Raw genomic sequence first — 14,370 nt, 5'->3', positions numbered from 1 at the left:
TTTGTGTACTTTTTTTCAGGATTCTTTGATGAATAGAACGTTCATAAGAGCTGAAGTAGCAATATTTTATGACATTATAAATGTCTTTACTCACACTTTTGATCAATTTAATGTGTCCTAGCTAAATAAAAGTATTAATTTTAAAGGTTGTGTATGTACATGGACAACGAATGTAAGATGCAGTGGTATAACGCAGTGCTGGCCTGAAGCCTGAAACTCTCTCACATTAGCTCAAGCTATTAAACTGTTCTTTCTGTTGAGCCCCGGATTAGCTGTTTTTCTTTTTCCAGCTGCAGCAAGACACCCTTATTAACCTTTTATGTTGGGCCAACTTGTTTATGATGTTGGCTTGAGCAAATGGACGTGTTTGGGTGGGGAATGTTGGGGGGATGGTGGTCTGTGTGCGTATATGTATTTTTAGCTCTGCAGTGTCATTTTGTGTGTTTGGAGGGGTACGTAAGGTCATTTCCAGGATCATGCAGTATATCATTTACATAATTAATTTCCTTAAATAATTTATAGGAATACAGTTACTTAATTCTCACTGTAGAGGTGATTATACAGGCCTAATCCCATTCCCAGATCTCATTTTGGATTTCTATCCAAAGTTAAACGACACAACAGGACTGTCTGTCAGAGTGAGCTTAGATCGGGGATTAAAGGAGAGTAATGAACACTCACTGAAGAGTATATTTTTGGCTGTGTGAATAAAGAGGAAAGCCAGTTGTAGCAATTGGTGTGTATCTGACTTAGTAAGAATTATATATCTTAAGTGTTTTGTTGTTGTTGTTGTTTAATTCTTTTTGCTCTTATCTTCTGCAGGATTCAGTAACTGCCCTGGCCCTTGATCTGAACCATCCCGCACTGAGAAAGAACAAAAACATAGATGCCTTCTTAAACAGATGTAAGTTTCTTTATTTATTCATTTTTTAAAATATAGATCAGCCTGTATATCTATATATAGCAGTCAACATTTGAAGTGGATCACGTAATAGACGCCTTTTATTTGCATTTTGTGTAAATATTGTATAAAATTAGTCGTTTAATTGTTTTTTTAGTGAATTTAATTTCAGACTAATCATATTATATTACAAGTAATATAATACACATCACCTTTTATTGGCCTTCAGCTTCTGTGCTTTCTAACATTAAAAAGCAATCTAATAACTTCATGGTAGTCAGGCAGTATCAGAAACTACAATTTTATCAAGGAGCACCATTTGACCCCTGGAAATTAATTTGAGAGGAATTGTTTTTTGCCTAAAATGCCTAAAAGAATATTATAAAATTATATTATGTGACAAAAATGTTTTGAAATAATTTTTCATTCCTTTTTTTAAATTTACATTTAATTAATAAATGTAAAAAAATAATTGGGGAATTTCTGTGCCCTGATTCATTTTTTGACCCTGGTATAATGTTTTTTTTTTATATATATATATATATATATATATATATATAATTAAATGATAAACATCATTCATACAATATTTCTAATAATATATGCTGTCTAATATCTCTAGATGAAAAGGCTGTGTGCTGCCTCAGTGAACTACAGGTGAAGCTGGATGATTTCGACAGAGTCAAACTGATTGGTCGTGGAGCGTTTGGTGCAGTGCAGCTGGTGAGTGAGTGTGTTCCAGAAAGTTGTGTGGGAGTGTGTTTATGCGAGAGTCTGTCCCTGTTATCTGCTGTTTGTCTTCAGGCATAACCTTTTGTGTGTGTGTGTGTGTGTGTGTGTGTGTGTGTGTGTGTGTATGTTAATGCCTCTGAGGCTTGTAAGCACATGTTCTGCCTGATCCTACTTACCTGCAACAACACAGAGCATGCATGCTTTTGTGTTCTTGGCATAGGCACAAAATATTTTATTCTTTTAGGAAACTGATAGTTTCACACTTGTCAGTGAAAAATGCAGAAATCAGTCTTTTAAAATAATGAACTATGATAATGTCTTACTTATGCATGCAGTGTAAAAAGGAAACAACGTATGTGACGTGTTAAACAACATATTGCATACTGCATGTTGCTTGAAGGGTTTATTTAAATGTTTCTGCCAATGATAATGCACATATGTGCCTGTAGGTACGACACAAGGCGTCTAAACAAGTGTATGCCATGAAGCAGCTCAGCAAGTTTGAAATGGTCAAGCGCTCTGACTCCGCCTTCTTCTGGGAAGAGCGTGACATCATGGCATTCTCCAAGAGTCCTTGGATAGTTCAGGTGGGATTCACTCATATATATATATATATATATATATATATATATATATATATATATATATATATATATATATATATATATATATATATTATATATAAATAAGATATGCATGGAAGGCACATTTATTGTATTGTGTGATTGAATATGTTGTTTAATATCTTTATCTGAAAACTCAGCAAACTGAAAAACAATAACGGAGTACATATGAGGACACTGCTAAAATATTTAAGTAAATAATCACCTCTAGAGATGTCAAAATTACCAGTACTTCAAAGCTAATTTCATTAAAAAAATTAAAAGCAAGTGCTGTCTGACTGACATGCGGCTGTTTTTGAATGTTTGCACCTCACAGGATGCACCTGCATGTTTTGTAGTCCTATAAAGACAGTCAGTTATGCCCTAATGTAAATAGGCATGAGAAACAAAGTCAGATCTGCTCATTACACCTTGAAGTCTTATAGAATTGCTGCTCTTATGTTCATATGTTGCTAATATAACTGTTTAATGAATAAATGAATAATTACTTGGAAAATCAAGAATACTTGAAGACTACATGTCCCTTTTGTTATTTAATTTTATATATATAATATTTATTTTATTATGTATAATATTGATTTAAATATAGTTAATATTATTTTTAATATTTAAATATAAAATTATTTATTATTTATTATAAAACGGTTAGTTCCTGTCCTTGATTCTGATTGGTCAATAGCTGTGTTTTATTCACGATAAAACACGGCTATGACCGCTTCACCCAACGGTTCTGTGTATCACTACACAACAACCTTAGCAATCACTCTTAGCAATGTAACTGTTTGTTATCAGTTGATATTGGTCATTGAAGCTTACTGTATTATGTAGAAGAGCATTGTGAGAAAAAGATCGAGTGAGCGAGTTTATTACCTGCATTCAGATTTAGCATTTTCCTTCAGGTCAGTCCTGTGTTCATAATAAAAAATCAGTTTAAATGTCCGATGTATTATCTTGTCCTTTTAATAGTAAAGGGGTTTTCCCGTGACTGACAGCGCTAGTCAAAGCATTTCGGTTGTGTCTTGTTCCGTGTTTACAACAATTCATTTTTTTCAATGTAAAAGTCTTTGCTACTGACTGATAAAGACAGTCTTTGCCGCCATCTAATGGCTTAATAATGTAACTTCTGTTGCTGTTCACGGTCAGGGACTAAATGTTTACTTCATTGATACATATTTTCGGCTTTAATATTTGTATTGTGTGGTAACCGTTTTATAATAGCAATAAGGTACTTGAGGCTAGTGCTGTATCGTGAATAAGTCACAGCTGAAGGTGTTGCAGTTATTCCACTTCACATCTTGCCTAACAACGCCCTTCAGCTTGACTTATTTACGATACAGCACAGCCTCTCATACCTTATTGCTTACTTATATTATTATTAACAACAGTTAAAGTGCTATGTTCAATAGCGTATTAGTTGCTATTTAATATTGTTCACCTCACTCTCTCTGTCCACATAGCTGTGCTGTGCATTCCAAGATGAGAAGTACCTCTATTTGGTGATGGAGTTCATGCCCGGTGGAGACCTGGTGACTCTGACCAGTAACTATGACATCCCAGAGGAGTGGGCTCAATTCTACACAGCAGAAGTGGTGCTGGCACTGGACGCTATCCATTCTCTGGGCTTTATCCACAGAGACATTAAACCAGACAACATGCTGCTGGACCGCAATGGACACCTTAAACTCGCTGACTTTGGAACATGCATGAAGATGGACTCGGTGTGTCCTGGGTTGTGTGATAAGTGATGTGTGTGTTTGTGTAAATTGGGTGTGCAGGAGAGAGAAAGAGAGAGTCCACATTTTAGATTGTGTAGTATACAGGATTGAAGTGTGCATTGACAGTTTTAAGACAAAGCTGTTCAGAAAACCTGTTTGAAACAATCTTTTTTTTGCGCTTACTCTGCAAAAATCCCCCATGCTGTTACAATTATGTCAGTGCTGCCATCTTGTGGGGAGATCATATAGTGCAGCTTGAATTATGATAACATGTCAGTGGATTTATAAGCAGTGCTAGGTAGTAACTGATTACATTTAATCAGATTCCAAAAATGAAATACTTGTAATTTGATTTTATTATGTTTTAAAATCTTAATAATCACACTAGTTACTTTTTTTATTACTTGATTCATAATTCACAAAACTGTAGCTTGGCAAAACCTAATTTATTGATTCTCATTCATTTTTCTTTGTCTTTCTAAAAAGCCTACTGCTATATATTTTTGGGAAGTATCCACTTTTCCAGTAAAGTTTCCATTAAATTGCACACACATACCAGTCACTAGTTTGACTTCTGGATTTTCAGATATTATTTTACTTTTATGGAGTGTTTTCTCAACTTTGCAACACTGCATCTAATCAACTTCTGACAATCACATTTTAATTATTATTTGAAGAAAAGGAAATGAAAGAAAGAAAAGGAAAAAGTAGTGCTTTGGGAAAATCTGGTGTAATAATTACTTTTACAATTTACAATAATTACAATTTTTGTATTAATATGATACAAGATATACTATTAAAGTCAATGCGAAATCAATGTGAGTAATCGAAAGTAGCCAGATTATATTACCTAAAATGTGTAATGTAATACATTCTGATTTCATCATGTAATTTGTATTTATTAACAGACAACAATTTATAAGTAATCTACCCAGCACTGTTTTTAAGGTGGTTTACAAGGTGGAATGTGTATTTTTTTGTTAAAATACTTGTATTCCAGCTTAATATGCACAGACATCACAGCAACTTTAGCTTAACCAATGTTTATAATGGTTATACGCAATTATTATATATGTTTGTGTATGTGTGTTTAGTCTGGTATGGTCCGCTGTGACACTGCTGTCGGGACTCCTGATTACATTTCACCAGAGGTTTTGATGTCACAAGGAGGGACGGGTTACTATGGCCGCGAGTGTGACTGGTGGTCTGTTGGCGTCTTCATTTATGAGCTGCTAGTGGGTGAGTAGCACCAACTTCATCTGTATCTTCCTGTCTCCTGTAATCTCATCTCACCATTCTTACCATCCTATATTGTATATTTACTCCTCTGTTGATTTGGGCAGGTGACACACCATTTTATGCTGAGTCCCTAGTGGGAACTTATGGAAAGATCATGGATCATAAAAACTGCTTAACTTTCCCAGATGATATCGAATTGTCAAAGGATGCCAAGGACCTCATCTGTGCTTTTCTGACTGACAGGTGAGAGAGAAACAAAAAGTTTGAAAAGAGTCACATTTATTAAACATTAGTCCGATAGTGGATTTTGCCGATAATGATACATTGTGATTTAGTAATTTAATAATATGAATAAAAACTTAAAATCTAGTTTGAAATAGGGCTGAACTTTTTAATTAACAGTAATGCCTTAAAGGTGCCATCGAACATTTTTTTTACAATGTAATATAAGTCTAAGGTGTCCCCTGAATGTGTCTGTGAAGTTTCAGCTCAAAATCCCCTATAGATTTTTTTTAATAAATTTTTTTAACTGCCTATTTTGGGGCAAAATTAGAAATGCGCCGATTCAGGCTGCGGCCCCTTTAATTGCTCACGCTCTCCACCCCCTCCCAAGCTCTTGACTCTATCATTGCATAAACAAAGTTCACACAGCTAATATAACCCTCAAAATGGATCTTGACAAAACGTTCGTCATGCATGCTGCATGCATGCTTCGTATCAAGTGAGTATGGTATTTATTTGGATGTTTACATTTGATTCGGAATGAGTTTGAGGCTATGCTGCGTGGCTAAAGCTAACATTACACACTGTTGGAGAGATTTATAAAGAATGAAGTTGTGTTTATGAATTATACAGACTGCAAGTGTTTAAAAATTAAAATAATGACAGTCTCGTCTCCGTGAACACAGTAATAAACGATGGTAACTTTAACCACATTTAACAGTACATTAGCAACATGCTAACGAAACATTTAGAAAGATAGTTTACAAATATCACAAAAAATATCATGTTATCATGGATCATGTCGGTTATTATTGCTCCATTTGCCATTTTTCGCTGTTGTCCTTGCTTGCTTACCTAGTCTGAAGATTCGGCTGTGCACAGATCCAGACGTTAATATTGGCTGCCCTTGTCTAATGCCTTTCATAATGTTGGGAACATGGGCTGGCATATGCAAATATTGGGGGCGTACATATTAATGATCCCGACTGTTACGTAACAGTTGTTATGTTGAGATTCGCCTGTTCTTCTGAGGTCTTTTAAACAAATAGGATTTATATAAGAAGGAGGAAACAATGGAGTTTGAGACTCACTGTATGTCATTTCCATGTACTCAACTCTTGTTATTTAACTATGCCAAGGTAAATTACATTTTCCATTCGATGGCACCTTTAAAGGGATAGTTCACCCGAAAATGAAAATTCTGTCATCATTTACTCACCCTCAAATAGTTCTAAGATCTGCTTAATCAGTGATGACAGAATTTTCGTTTTTGGGTGAACTACCCCTTATACCATGATGTTTTGTAATTAAGTAAATAAAAATAGATTAATTATTACTTTTATTGTCATATGAAATATAGACTACCGTTAAAATGTGTGGGGTTCGTTTTTTTTTTTTTTTTTATTAATATTCAGCAAGTACACCGTAAAAGTGACAATAAAGTTAATGTTGCAAAAGATTTCTATTTCAAATAAATACTGTTCTTTTGATCTTTCACAATATTATTACAGTTTTTACTATATTTTTGATCAAATAAATGCAGCCTTGAAGAGCATAAAATAATCTAAACCAACACCAAACTTTTAAATGGTAGAGGATAAAATAAATTAAAATAAAATCTTTTTTTTCTCTCTTTTTTTTTAAAGATGTACCATTCTGCTTTTTCATTTTATGCTCTTAAGAGCCAGTCACTGATAAAACATCAACTTCATGTTTTCATCTTTAAACAAGTCACTCTTTCAGCCCGACGTTTTCCTTTAACTCCCTTTTTCCTCTCTTTCTCCTCCCTCTCACATGCACACACATACAAGCATTTCTGATCAAATATCCAGAGAGGGGCTTTATGATTTAGTCTCCTTGTGTTTATGTAAAAGCACAACACACACACCCCTCCCTTCGCATTCTGGCTACAGGAATGTCCCACACGTGGCAGTCCAAACTGCTGCACCCCTTTGAATCCAGATGCAACGAAAGGGAGGGGAACGACCGTTCCTTATTTTTGGATGTTGTTGTGTGTGTCACTTTCGTTCCTCAACTCCTCTGTGCTCTGCCATTTCCCATCAGCCACTCGCTGTTTTATGTTCCAGTCTCGCACGCATACGCATCACTTAACGGATTAGTGAGTGTGGTTGTGGTTCTCTATTTGGTTTGCTGACCAGTGTTTTGATATGTTCAGGGAGGTGAGGCTTGGCCGGACTGGAGTGGATGAAATAAAATGTCACCCCTTCTTCAAGAACGATCAGTGGACCTTCGACACCATACGAGACAGTAAGCCTCTGAGTGTGAGTGTGGTTGATCTGTGATCATAACTTGAAAGTAACATTTAGTCATTAAAATTACAACTAATCACTATTTATGACTGAGTCAGTATTAAAGTGCTTACTATAACATTATGCATGTTCTGGTTGATTAAAGAAATCTAGAATATACTCAAGTCTTGCATTAGTTGTTTCATTTGTGAGTGAGGAGTTTTGAACGGAGTCATTCATATCTGTTCAAATTATGGATATGGGATTTTGGAGCACAAATTTCCTGAAATTCCGTCCTCTTTATTTTTTTCCACACATATGCAAACATTCACCTCACACCCTCTTGTTATGCTTCTGGTGAAAATGAAAGCCATTTCAGTCATGCATAAGAGTTGGGTAAGTTACTCTAAAAAAGTAACTACTAGCTACTAATTACATCTTTAACAGTGTAATTACATTACTGTACTAATTACTAATTATAAAAAGTATTGCAGTGCTAGGGTGCGTTCACACTTGTCATGTTTGGTTCGATTAAAACGAACCCTTTTGTGATTGCTCGGTTAGTGCGGTTCATTTGAACATATGTGAACGCTGCCATCCGAACCCTTGTGTGCACCAAACAAGCGAACGAACTCTGGTGCGGTTCGAATGATATATGAACGCAACACGGACCAAAGACATGTAACCGAACCAAAAACAGGAAGACAAGACTCTAAAAAGGACAGAATTCTCACGTATGTCGGTTTTTCTCGTCATAGACGCGAGTTTGCTCATCACAGGCATCAGACGCGCGTCTCCATGCAGCAGATTACACATTTTATAAGCTCTTCACGAGTTCCCAGCTGGCCAAAATACCACCACATGCAGGCTACGGACAGCTACACACACACAACGAGCGCATTTACCTCAGAAAACAGCATTGTTTTGGATGTTCGGTAAGTTCCGTCTCAAAATAGGCAATACGTCATAAAATCCGACCAATCACGTTGTGAATGTATCCCTGTGCCTTTTGGTTCGGTGATAAAATTGCCAGTGTGAACGCTAACCGGGGACTAGTTGCACCAGCTGTGCGCAAGTTACAACGTAGACTAGTTTTGACGTAAATGGGCACTAAGTTACAACTTACGCACTACTAAATATTTTTGTATTGCACCATTAAACTTAGTTGAAGCGTAACTCTACGTATCACTAAATATTTACGGAAGCCTCCTATCAGGAGTAACGGTTGGAATAAAATACCAGACTGACTGAACTGCATCAATAAGCTCTTGTTTTACCTGACAGACTTCATTCTTTACACATATATGATGCTGCTGACATTTACGCTCTCTTAAAAATTAAAAGAGAGTACATCATGTGAAAAGATTACTTTGTTAGACACTCTTCAACACGAACCCGTTAAACAGCGCGCCGCTGTGTGCATCGGTCCTATCACTCCGTGTTGTGCATGTCAAATAAAATCAGTCCTAATCAATAAATGTAATTTCTTATGTTTTTGTTGTTGTTTCAGTATTTATTTATTGATCCTTATTAGTTTCGTTTCAAATACAGTTTCTGAATGTTATTTACATATAAAAACATTTATGATTAAGTAGTAAGCTATTATATTTAATGGGAACTTATTTTGCGTCACGTAGCTAACAGTAAAAATAAGTCAGAATGAAGGATAAACTGAAATTCACGGAATTTCAACAACTTCTGCGCCTGTATTTGAAGGATAACTGAAGGTAAACGTCATATTATGCGACTACGCATTACTTTACGGAGACCTTACGAGCTACTAGCTACGTTCTGCCTTAAGAACAAATGGTGCAACCGAATAAAGTACAGAGTTAGTTACAAACTAGCTAGTAGTTACTAAGCCACTAGTGTGGACTTTACGTTCCAATTTAAGAAAGAACTTACGAACGGCTGGTGCAACCCTACCCAGGACTAAATGTTTTTTTTTTTTTCTTCTTTGAACCAAACGAACCGAACTACAAGTGTGAACGCACCCTTAGAGTACTAGAAATAGTACTAGAGTATTAGAGGTTACATTTTGATGTTAAATCCACTATTGTTTTATATAGAATGGTTCTATAGCCTATACAGTATATAAAAGTAATTATAATTCAAATTAAATTACGGAAAAAGAGTAAGTTAAAAAAAAAAAATTTATAAAGGAAAAGTAATTCAATTACAGTAATTAATTACTTTACACCCAACACTGATGCATACACAGTCTTGTATTTACTTTGTTTAAACTTTTATTCTTATTATGGTTTGTACCCTCTGAAAATTGTATCCATGAAGTGTATTATGTAAGATTATTGGAAGATATAATTGACCCATTTGTATGTTTTGTCATGTTAACCATAATATAACTTAGCATCATGTACCATGATCATGTGATGGTATAAAACAACAAAGCTTGTTTTGTGCTGCATCATCGCTATTTGCTGTTTTATTCGATTTTATTTTATTTTAGTGTATTTTGATTTATGTTTTTGTTTTATTTTTGGTTTGATTTGGATTTGTAACGTTGCTCTGTTGTGTTGTAATGTGTGACGCTGCGTGGTGGAGCAATGTGCTCCTGTTGGCGGTGGAGGGGATGCTCAGGATGGGGTTAAAGGGGTACTGAGTTGGTTTTAGTAAGGGTGGAACCCAACATGTGGCCCATACACAGTTACTAATGAGAGAAGAGCCTCAAAACCACAGAGTTAGACTCGTTTTCTCCTCTTCTCTCTATGCCTCGCTCCCGTGATGCTGAAATGCACATTTTCTTTCTATCTAACTTTCTTTCTGCCTCCACAGTAGTCTGTTATTAGCAGTGCTATCAAAGAGCATTCTGGGAATCTGAGCAACTGCATCCATATATCTGGATGGTGCGGTGTTGCCATATGGAAACATATCATTTTCTTGCTATTTAGAATAAAATACAACAAATTTCACCCCAAGACTGTTTCTCTTCCCATATAGAGAAGGCACATTCTGACATGCTTTTTTTTTATCTTCTTCTTTGCTCCATCTTTGATAAGTTAAAGGGTCAGTTCACCCAAAAATGAAAATTCTGTCATTAATTACTCACCCGCATGTCGACTTTCGTTCATCTTCGGAACACAAATGAAGATCTTTTTGATGAAATCTGAGAGCTTTCTGTCCCTCCATAGACAGCTATGCAACTGTCACTTTGATGGTTCAAAAAGTTCATAAAGAGATCATAAAACTAATCCATATGAATTGAGTGGTTTAGTCCAAATTTTCTGAAGAGACACGATCGCTTTATATGATGAACAGATTTAATTTAGGCTTTTATTCACATATATACATTGATCAGTGAACATAAAGAGAAGCTAAACTGAACTTGCTTGACGTGTAAGAACAAACCTCATTGTTTCTATTGCATGAGCTCAAAAGTACTGCATAACACATTGGTTCTTGTGGAAGCTCAAACATGCTGCGTAATACACGAGAATGAACCTCATTGGTTGAAACTTGCTTGAGCTTCCATTTACCACAACTGATGTGTGCGTTGATGAACGTTTATATGTGAATAAAAGCCTAAATTAAAACTGTTCATCATTTAAAGTGATCGAGTCTCTTCAGAAAATTTGGATTAAACCGCTCAATTCATATGGATTTTTTTTATGAACTTTTTATTAACTGTTTAAAGCATCAAAGTGACAGTTGCTTAGCTGGGACAGAAAGCGCTCAGATTTCATCAAAAATATCTTCATTTGTGTTCCGAAGAGGAACGAAAGTCTTAAGGGTTTGGAACGACATGAGAGTGAGTAATTAATGACAGAACTTTCATTTTTGGGTGAACTAACCCTTTAAATAGATGTTTATGTCCAACATTGTCTAAAGTGGTTTTACAGTATATTGACAAAATTGAGTGTTTCCACTGTGGTACAGAGAAAGGCAGCTCTATACTACAATGCAGTGATGCATTCAGCCCTGTCCCCATTAGATGTTTGACACATGTTCTTTCAGCGTGCTCCGTGCGTTAGCTCCAGAACCAGGGAGTGTTTGGGATGTGTAAGTGAGCGTGAGCGTGTGTATGCACAGTAGGTAGTGAGTAAGCACCGGCCAGCTTGGCAAATCATACGTGCCACTCCTCCCTTCAGTACAGTGTCTGCTTTGTGTGCTACACACACTGAGCCTTTCACTGTGAGTCTCTCACTGGCTCACACACATACACTCAAACTCAAACAGGACACACTATTTTTGCTCAAATCTTTTACAATATTCCCTCACTCACCCGTGCCCCCCCCTCCCCCCCTCTCTGTTTCTCTCTGTCTCTCAGCCATGGCTCCAGTGGTGCCGGAGCTGAGGAGCGATATTGACACCAGTAACTTTGATGATGATATAAAGGATGATCCAGGAGGAACCGAGACATTCCCCCCTCCCCGTGCCTTTGCAGGAAATCAGCTACCATTTGTAGGCTTCACCTATTTCAGGGAGGACCAGTAAGTGTGTGCGTTTTGTGTCTGTTTGTGACAAGATGGATTCTGACCATGGAAAAATTGCTATCTTGTAACATAAAATGTTGTTACGTTTTATTGAATACATTTTTTTTATTTTATATTACATAATTGGTTTGTTGCATAATATAGTCTTGTAAAATAACTAACTAATGCTTGTGGAAAATGATTCAAAGAGTCCCAAAAGAGTTCCCACTCTTTTTGGCCAATGAATTTCCATGACTTTTCCAGCCGTTTTTGATTACTGGAAAAAGTTTTTAGAGATTTTGCACTTTGCAAAGCACAATTTTGACTGTGACACAGTGTTTTCCATTTAAAATCTGTATCTCTGTAAAAAGAGATGAATAAATGACAAAAATTGTGAAATCTGAGACAGAACAAGTTAAAAGCCCACATTTGACTTTATACAGGTATCTTGTTCTCTTTCACATGTGTTCACTCACAGATGAACACTAAAAAGCTGTAAAACTACAGTACTATGAGCTCCTGTTATGGATTGATAGAGACAGGATGTACAGTATTTTTACATGGTTATGGTAGCCGTGAATGAGTGCTGCATCTGTTCCATCACAATTCCCTCCTTTTTCCCTTATCCTTTCACTGTTTCCTCCCTGGCTCTCTCAGTTTCTCCAGTGTGGCTGAGTGAAGCCACATGGGCCGCTGGCAGATCTGAGAAGATTGAAAAGTTGCTTTGAGATTTTCTTTCTTTCATTTCCTCTCTCTTTCTCATTCCTTCTCTTTTTTTAACTTAGTCTTTTTCATCTTGAATTGATTTGTGAAACGTCAAAGTTTGTTCCTGCAGAGTAAACAAGGACGACCCTTGCTGAGAAGAGTGGAACATTTAACATAACTCTTTTTCTCTCTCTCTTTCAGGCTGTTAACCCCAAAAAATAAGTGTTCAGAGGAGGACTTTAGTGCTGATAGTTTCATTGAAGATGATGGCTTAAACCATGCTGAGGTGCATATATATATATATATATATAATATACATATATATTTTTTTTTAAATTTTATTATATTAATGATTAATGTTAAATGATAGCCACTATAATTGTGAAAATGAATGTATTTATGTATTTATGTCGATGAAGGCATACTTGAGCCTTAGTGATAAAGCTGTGTGTGTGGCTCAAAATTAGCACTTAGATTTCTAAAATAGCTCATGTGATTTATTCTGCAGCTGAATTTCCCACAACCATTTTGCTTGGTGCTGTTACTCAACATAATTGGAGTGTTTCTCTACATTCTTTAGATAATTGCTGCTTTTAATAGAATTGAAAACAACAACTTGCATCAGTTGTTTGTTGATTTTTCACATGTTTTTGTGTATGTCCCTAGTCCAATGACCTGCAGAAGAGGCTGAAAAAGTTGGAGGAAAAAGTCAAACATGAGATGCAAGCAAAGGAGGAACTGGAAAATAAATGCCGGTACAAATACTTGTAAACATAATGTGGAAATGTAAAATGTTATATACTTTTTTTTTTTGCTTTTTTTTTTTTTTTTTGCATTCTGATCCAGGTTTATGTTTTTTGCATCACATATGGCAAAACATATATCTTCACTTACAACAGATGTAAACTATGTTGTATCTCAATAGGACAGCAAATCAGCGACTGGAGAAGTTGTCCAAAGAGCTTGAGGAAGAAGTACGACCCATCTTTAAATTGCATTCACCCAACAAAACCAATTCAAAACCATTCAGAAACAAAGTGCAACCTTCTACAAGTTCCTTCAACTGTTTATGTCTTATTTTAGGTGAATGCTAGACAGACCGTAGAAGAGACTCTGAGGGAACTGGAAAGAGAGAAAGCTTTACTGAAGCACCAGCGTTCTGAAAGCATAAGAAAGGCTGGCCGAGAGACAGACAGAAAGCGTCTTCTTGAGAATGAGGGTGAGAACAGCAGTCAGAAACACCATAAACCCTCAACATTGACAATGAATGCTGATTCATTTGCTAGGAGTGGAAAAAAATCTGTTCACCGATGTAACAATACTGGATCGATCTACAAAAAATCATGGCCATACTTTGCTTGTGAACTGGTTAACTATCTTAATTTACAGTGTTACTGAATGTTTTTTGAATTATGTACACTTTTCGTGATATATATGCCGCTTTTGCATGTTTAATATTAACGCACACTCTTGATTCGAGTAAGCACTGGCCCAAAGTTTCTACCCGATTTGCTCAGTACTAACCTCTGACATACTCCCATCTAGAAAGTATTA

At 36.0% G+C, this 14,370-nt stretch overlaps 1 protein-coding gene across 4 annotated transcripts in view; it reads left to right on the top strand.

Moving 5' to 3' along the window:
- The window catches only part of rock2b (rho-associated, coiled-coil containing protein kinase 2b), a 37,803-nt gene that overhangs the window by 3,764 nt on the left and 19,669 nt on the right, over positions 1-14,370 (top strand). For all 4 annotated transcript variants that reach the window (XM_067384048.1, XM_067384050.1, XM_067384047.1 and 1 more), the window contains exons 2-13: positions 823-904; positions 1,524-1,624; positions 2,083-2,220; positions 3,714-3,974; positions 5,066-5,210; positions 5,315-5,453; positions 7,609-7,700; positions 11,967-12,129; positions 13,018-13,102; positions 13,483-13,571; positions 13,742-13,790; positions 13,900-14,035. In XM_067384048.1, the coding sequence (XP_067240149.1) occupies positions 823-904; positions 1,524-1,624; positions 2,083-2,220; positions 3,714-3,974; positions 5,066-5,210; positions 5,315-5,453; positions 7,609-7,700; positions 11,967-12,129; positions 13,018-13,102; positions 13,483-13,571; positions 13,742-13,790; positions 13,900-14,035 (1,480 nt within the window). The remainder of the gene's footprint in view (positions 1-822; positions 905-1,523; positions 1,625-2,082; positions 2,221-3,713; positions 3,975-5,065; positions 5,211-5,314; positions 5,454-7,608; positions 7,701-11,966; positions 12,130-13,017; positions 13,103-13,482; positions 13,572-13,741; positions 13,791-13,899; positions 14,036-14,370) is intronic.

The sequence above is a fragment of the Chanodichthys erythropterus genome, chromosome 4 (assembly GCF_024489055.1).
Source record: "Chanodichthys erythropterus isolate Z2021 chromosome 4, ASM2448905v1, whole genome shotgun sequence".
NCBI classification, from domain to species: domain Eukaryota; kingdom Metazoa; phylum Chordata; class Actinopteri; order Cypriniformes; family Xenocyprididae; genus Chanodichthys; species Chanodichthys erythropterus.
Note: the sequence above shows the minus strand (reverse complement) of the source record. Positions and strands in the feature narration are given on the sequence as shown.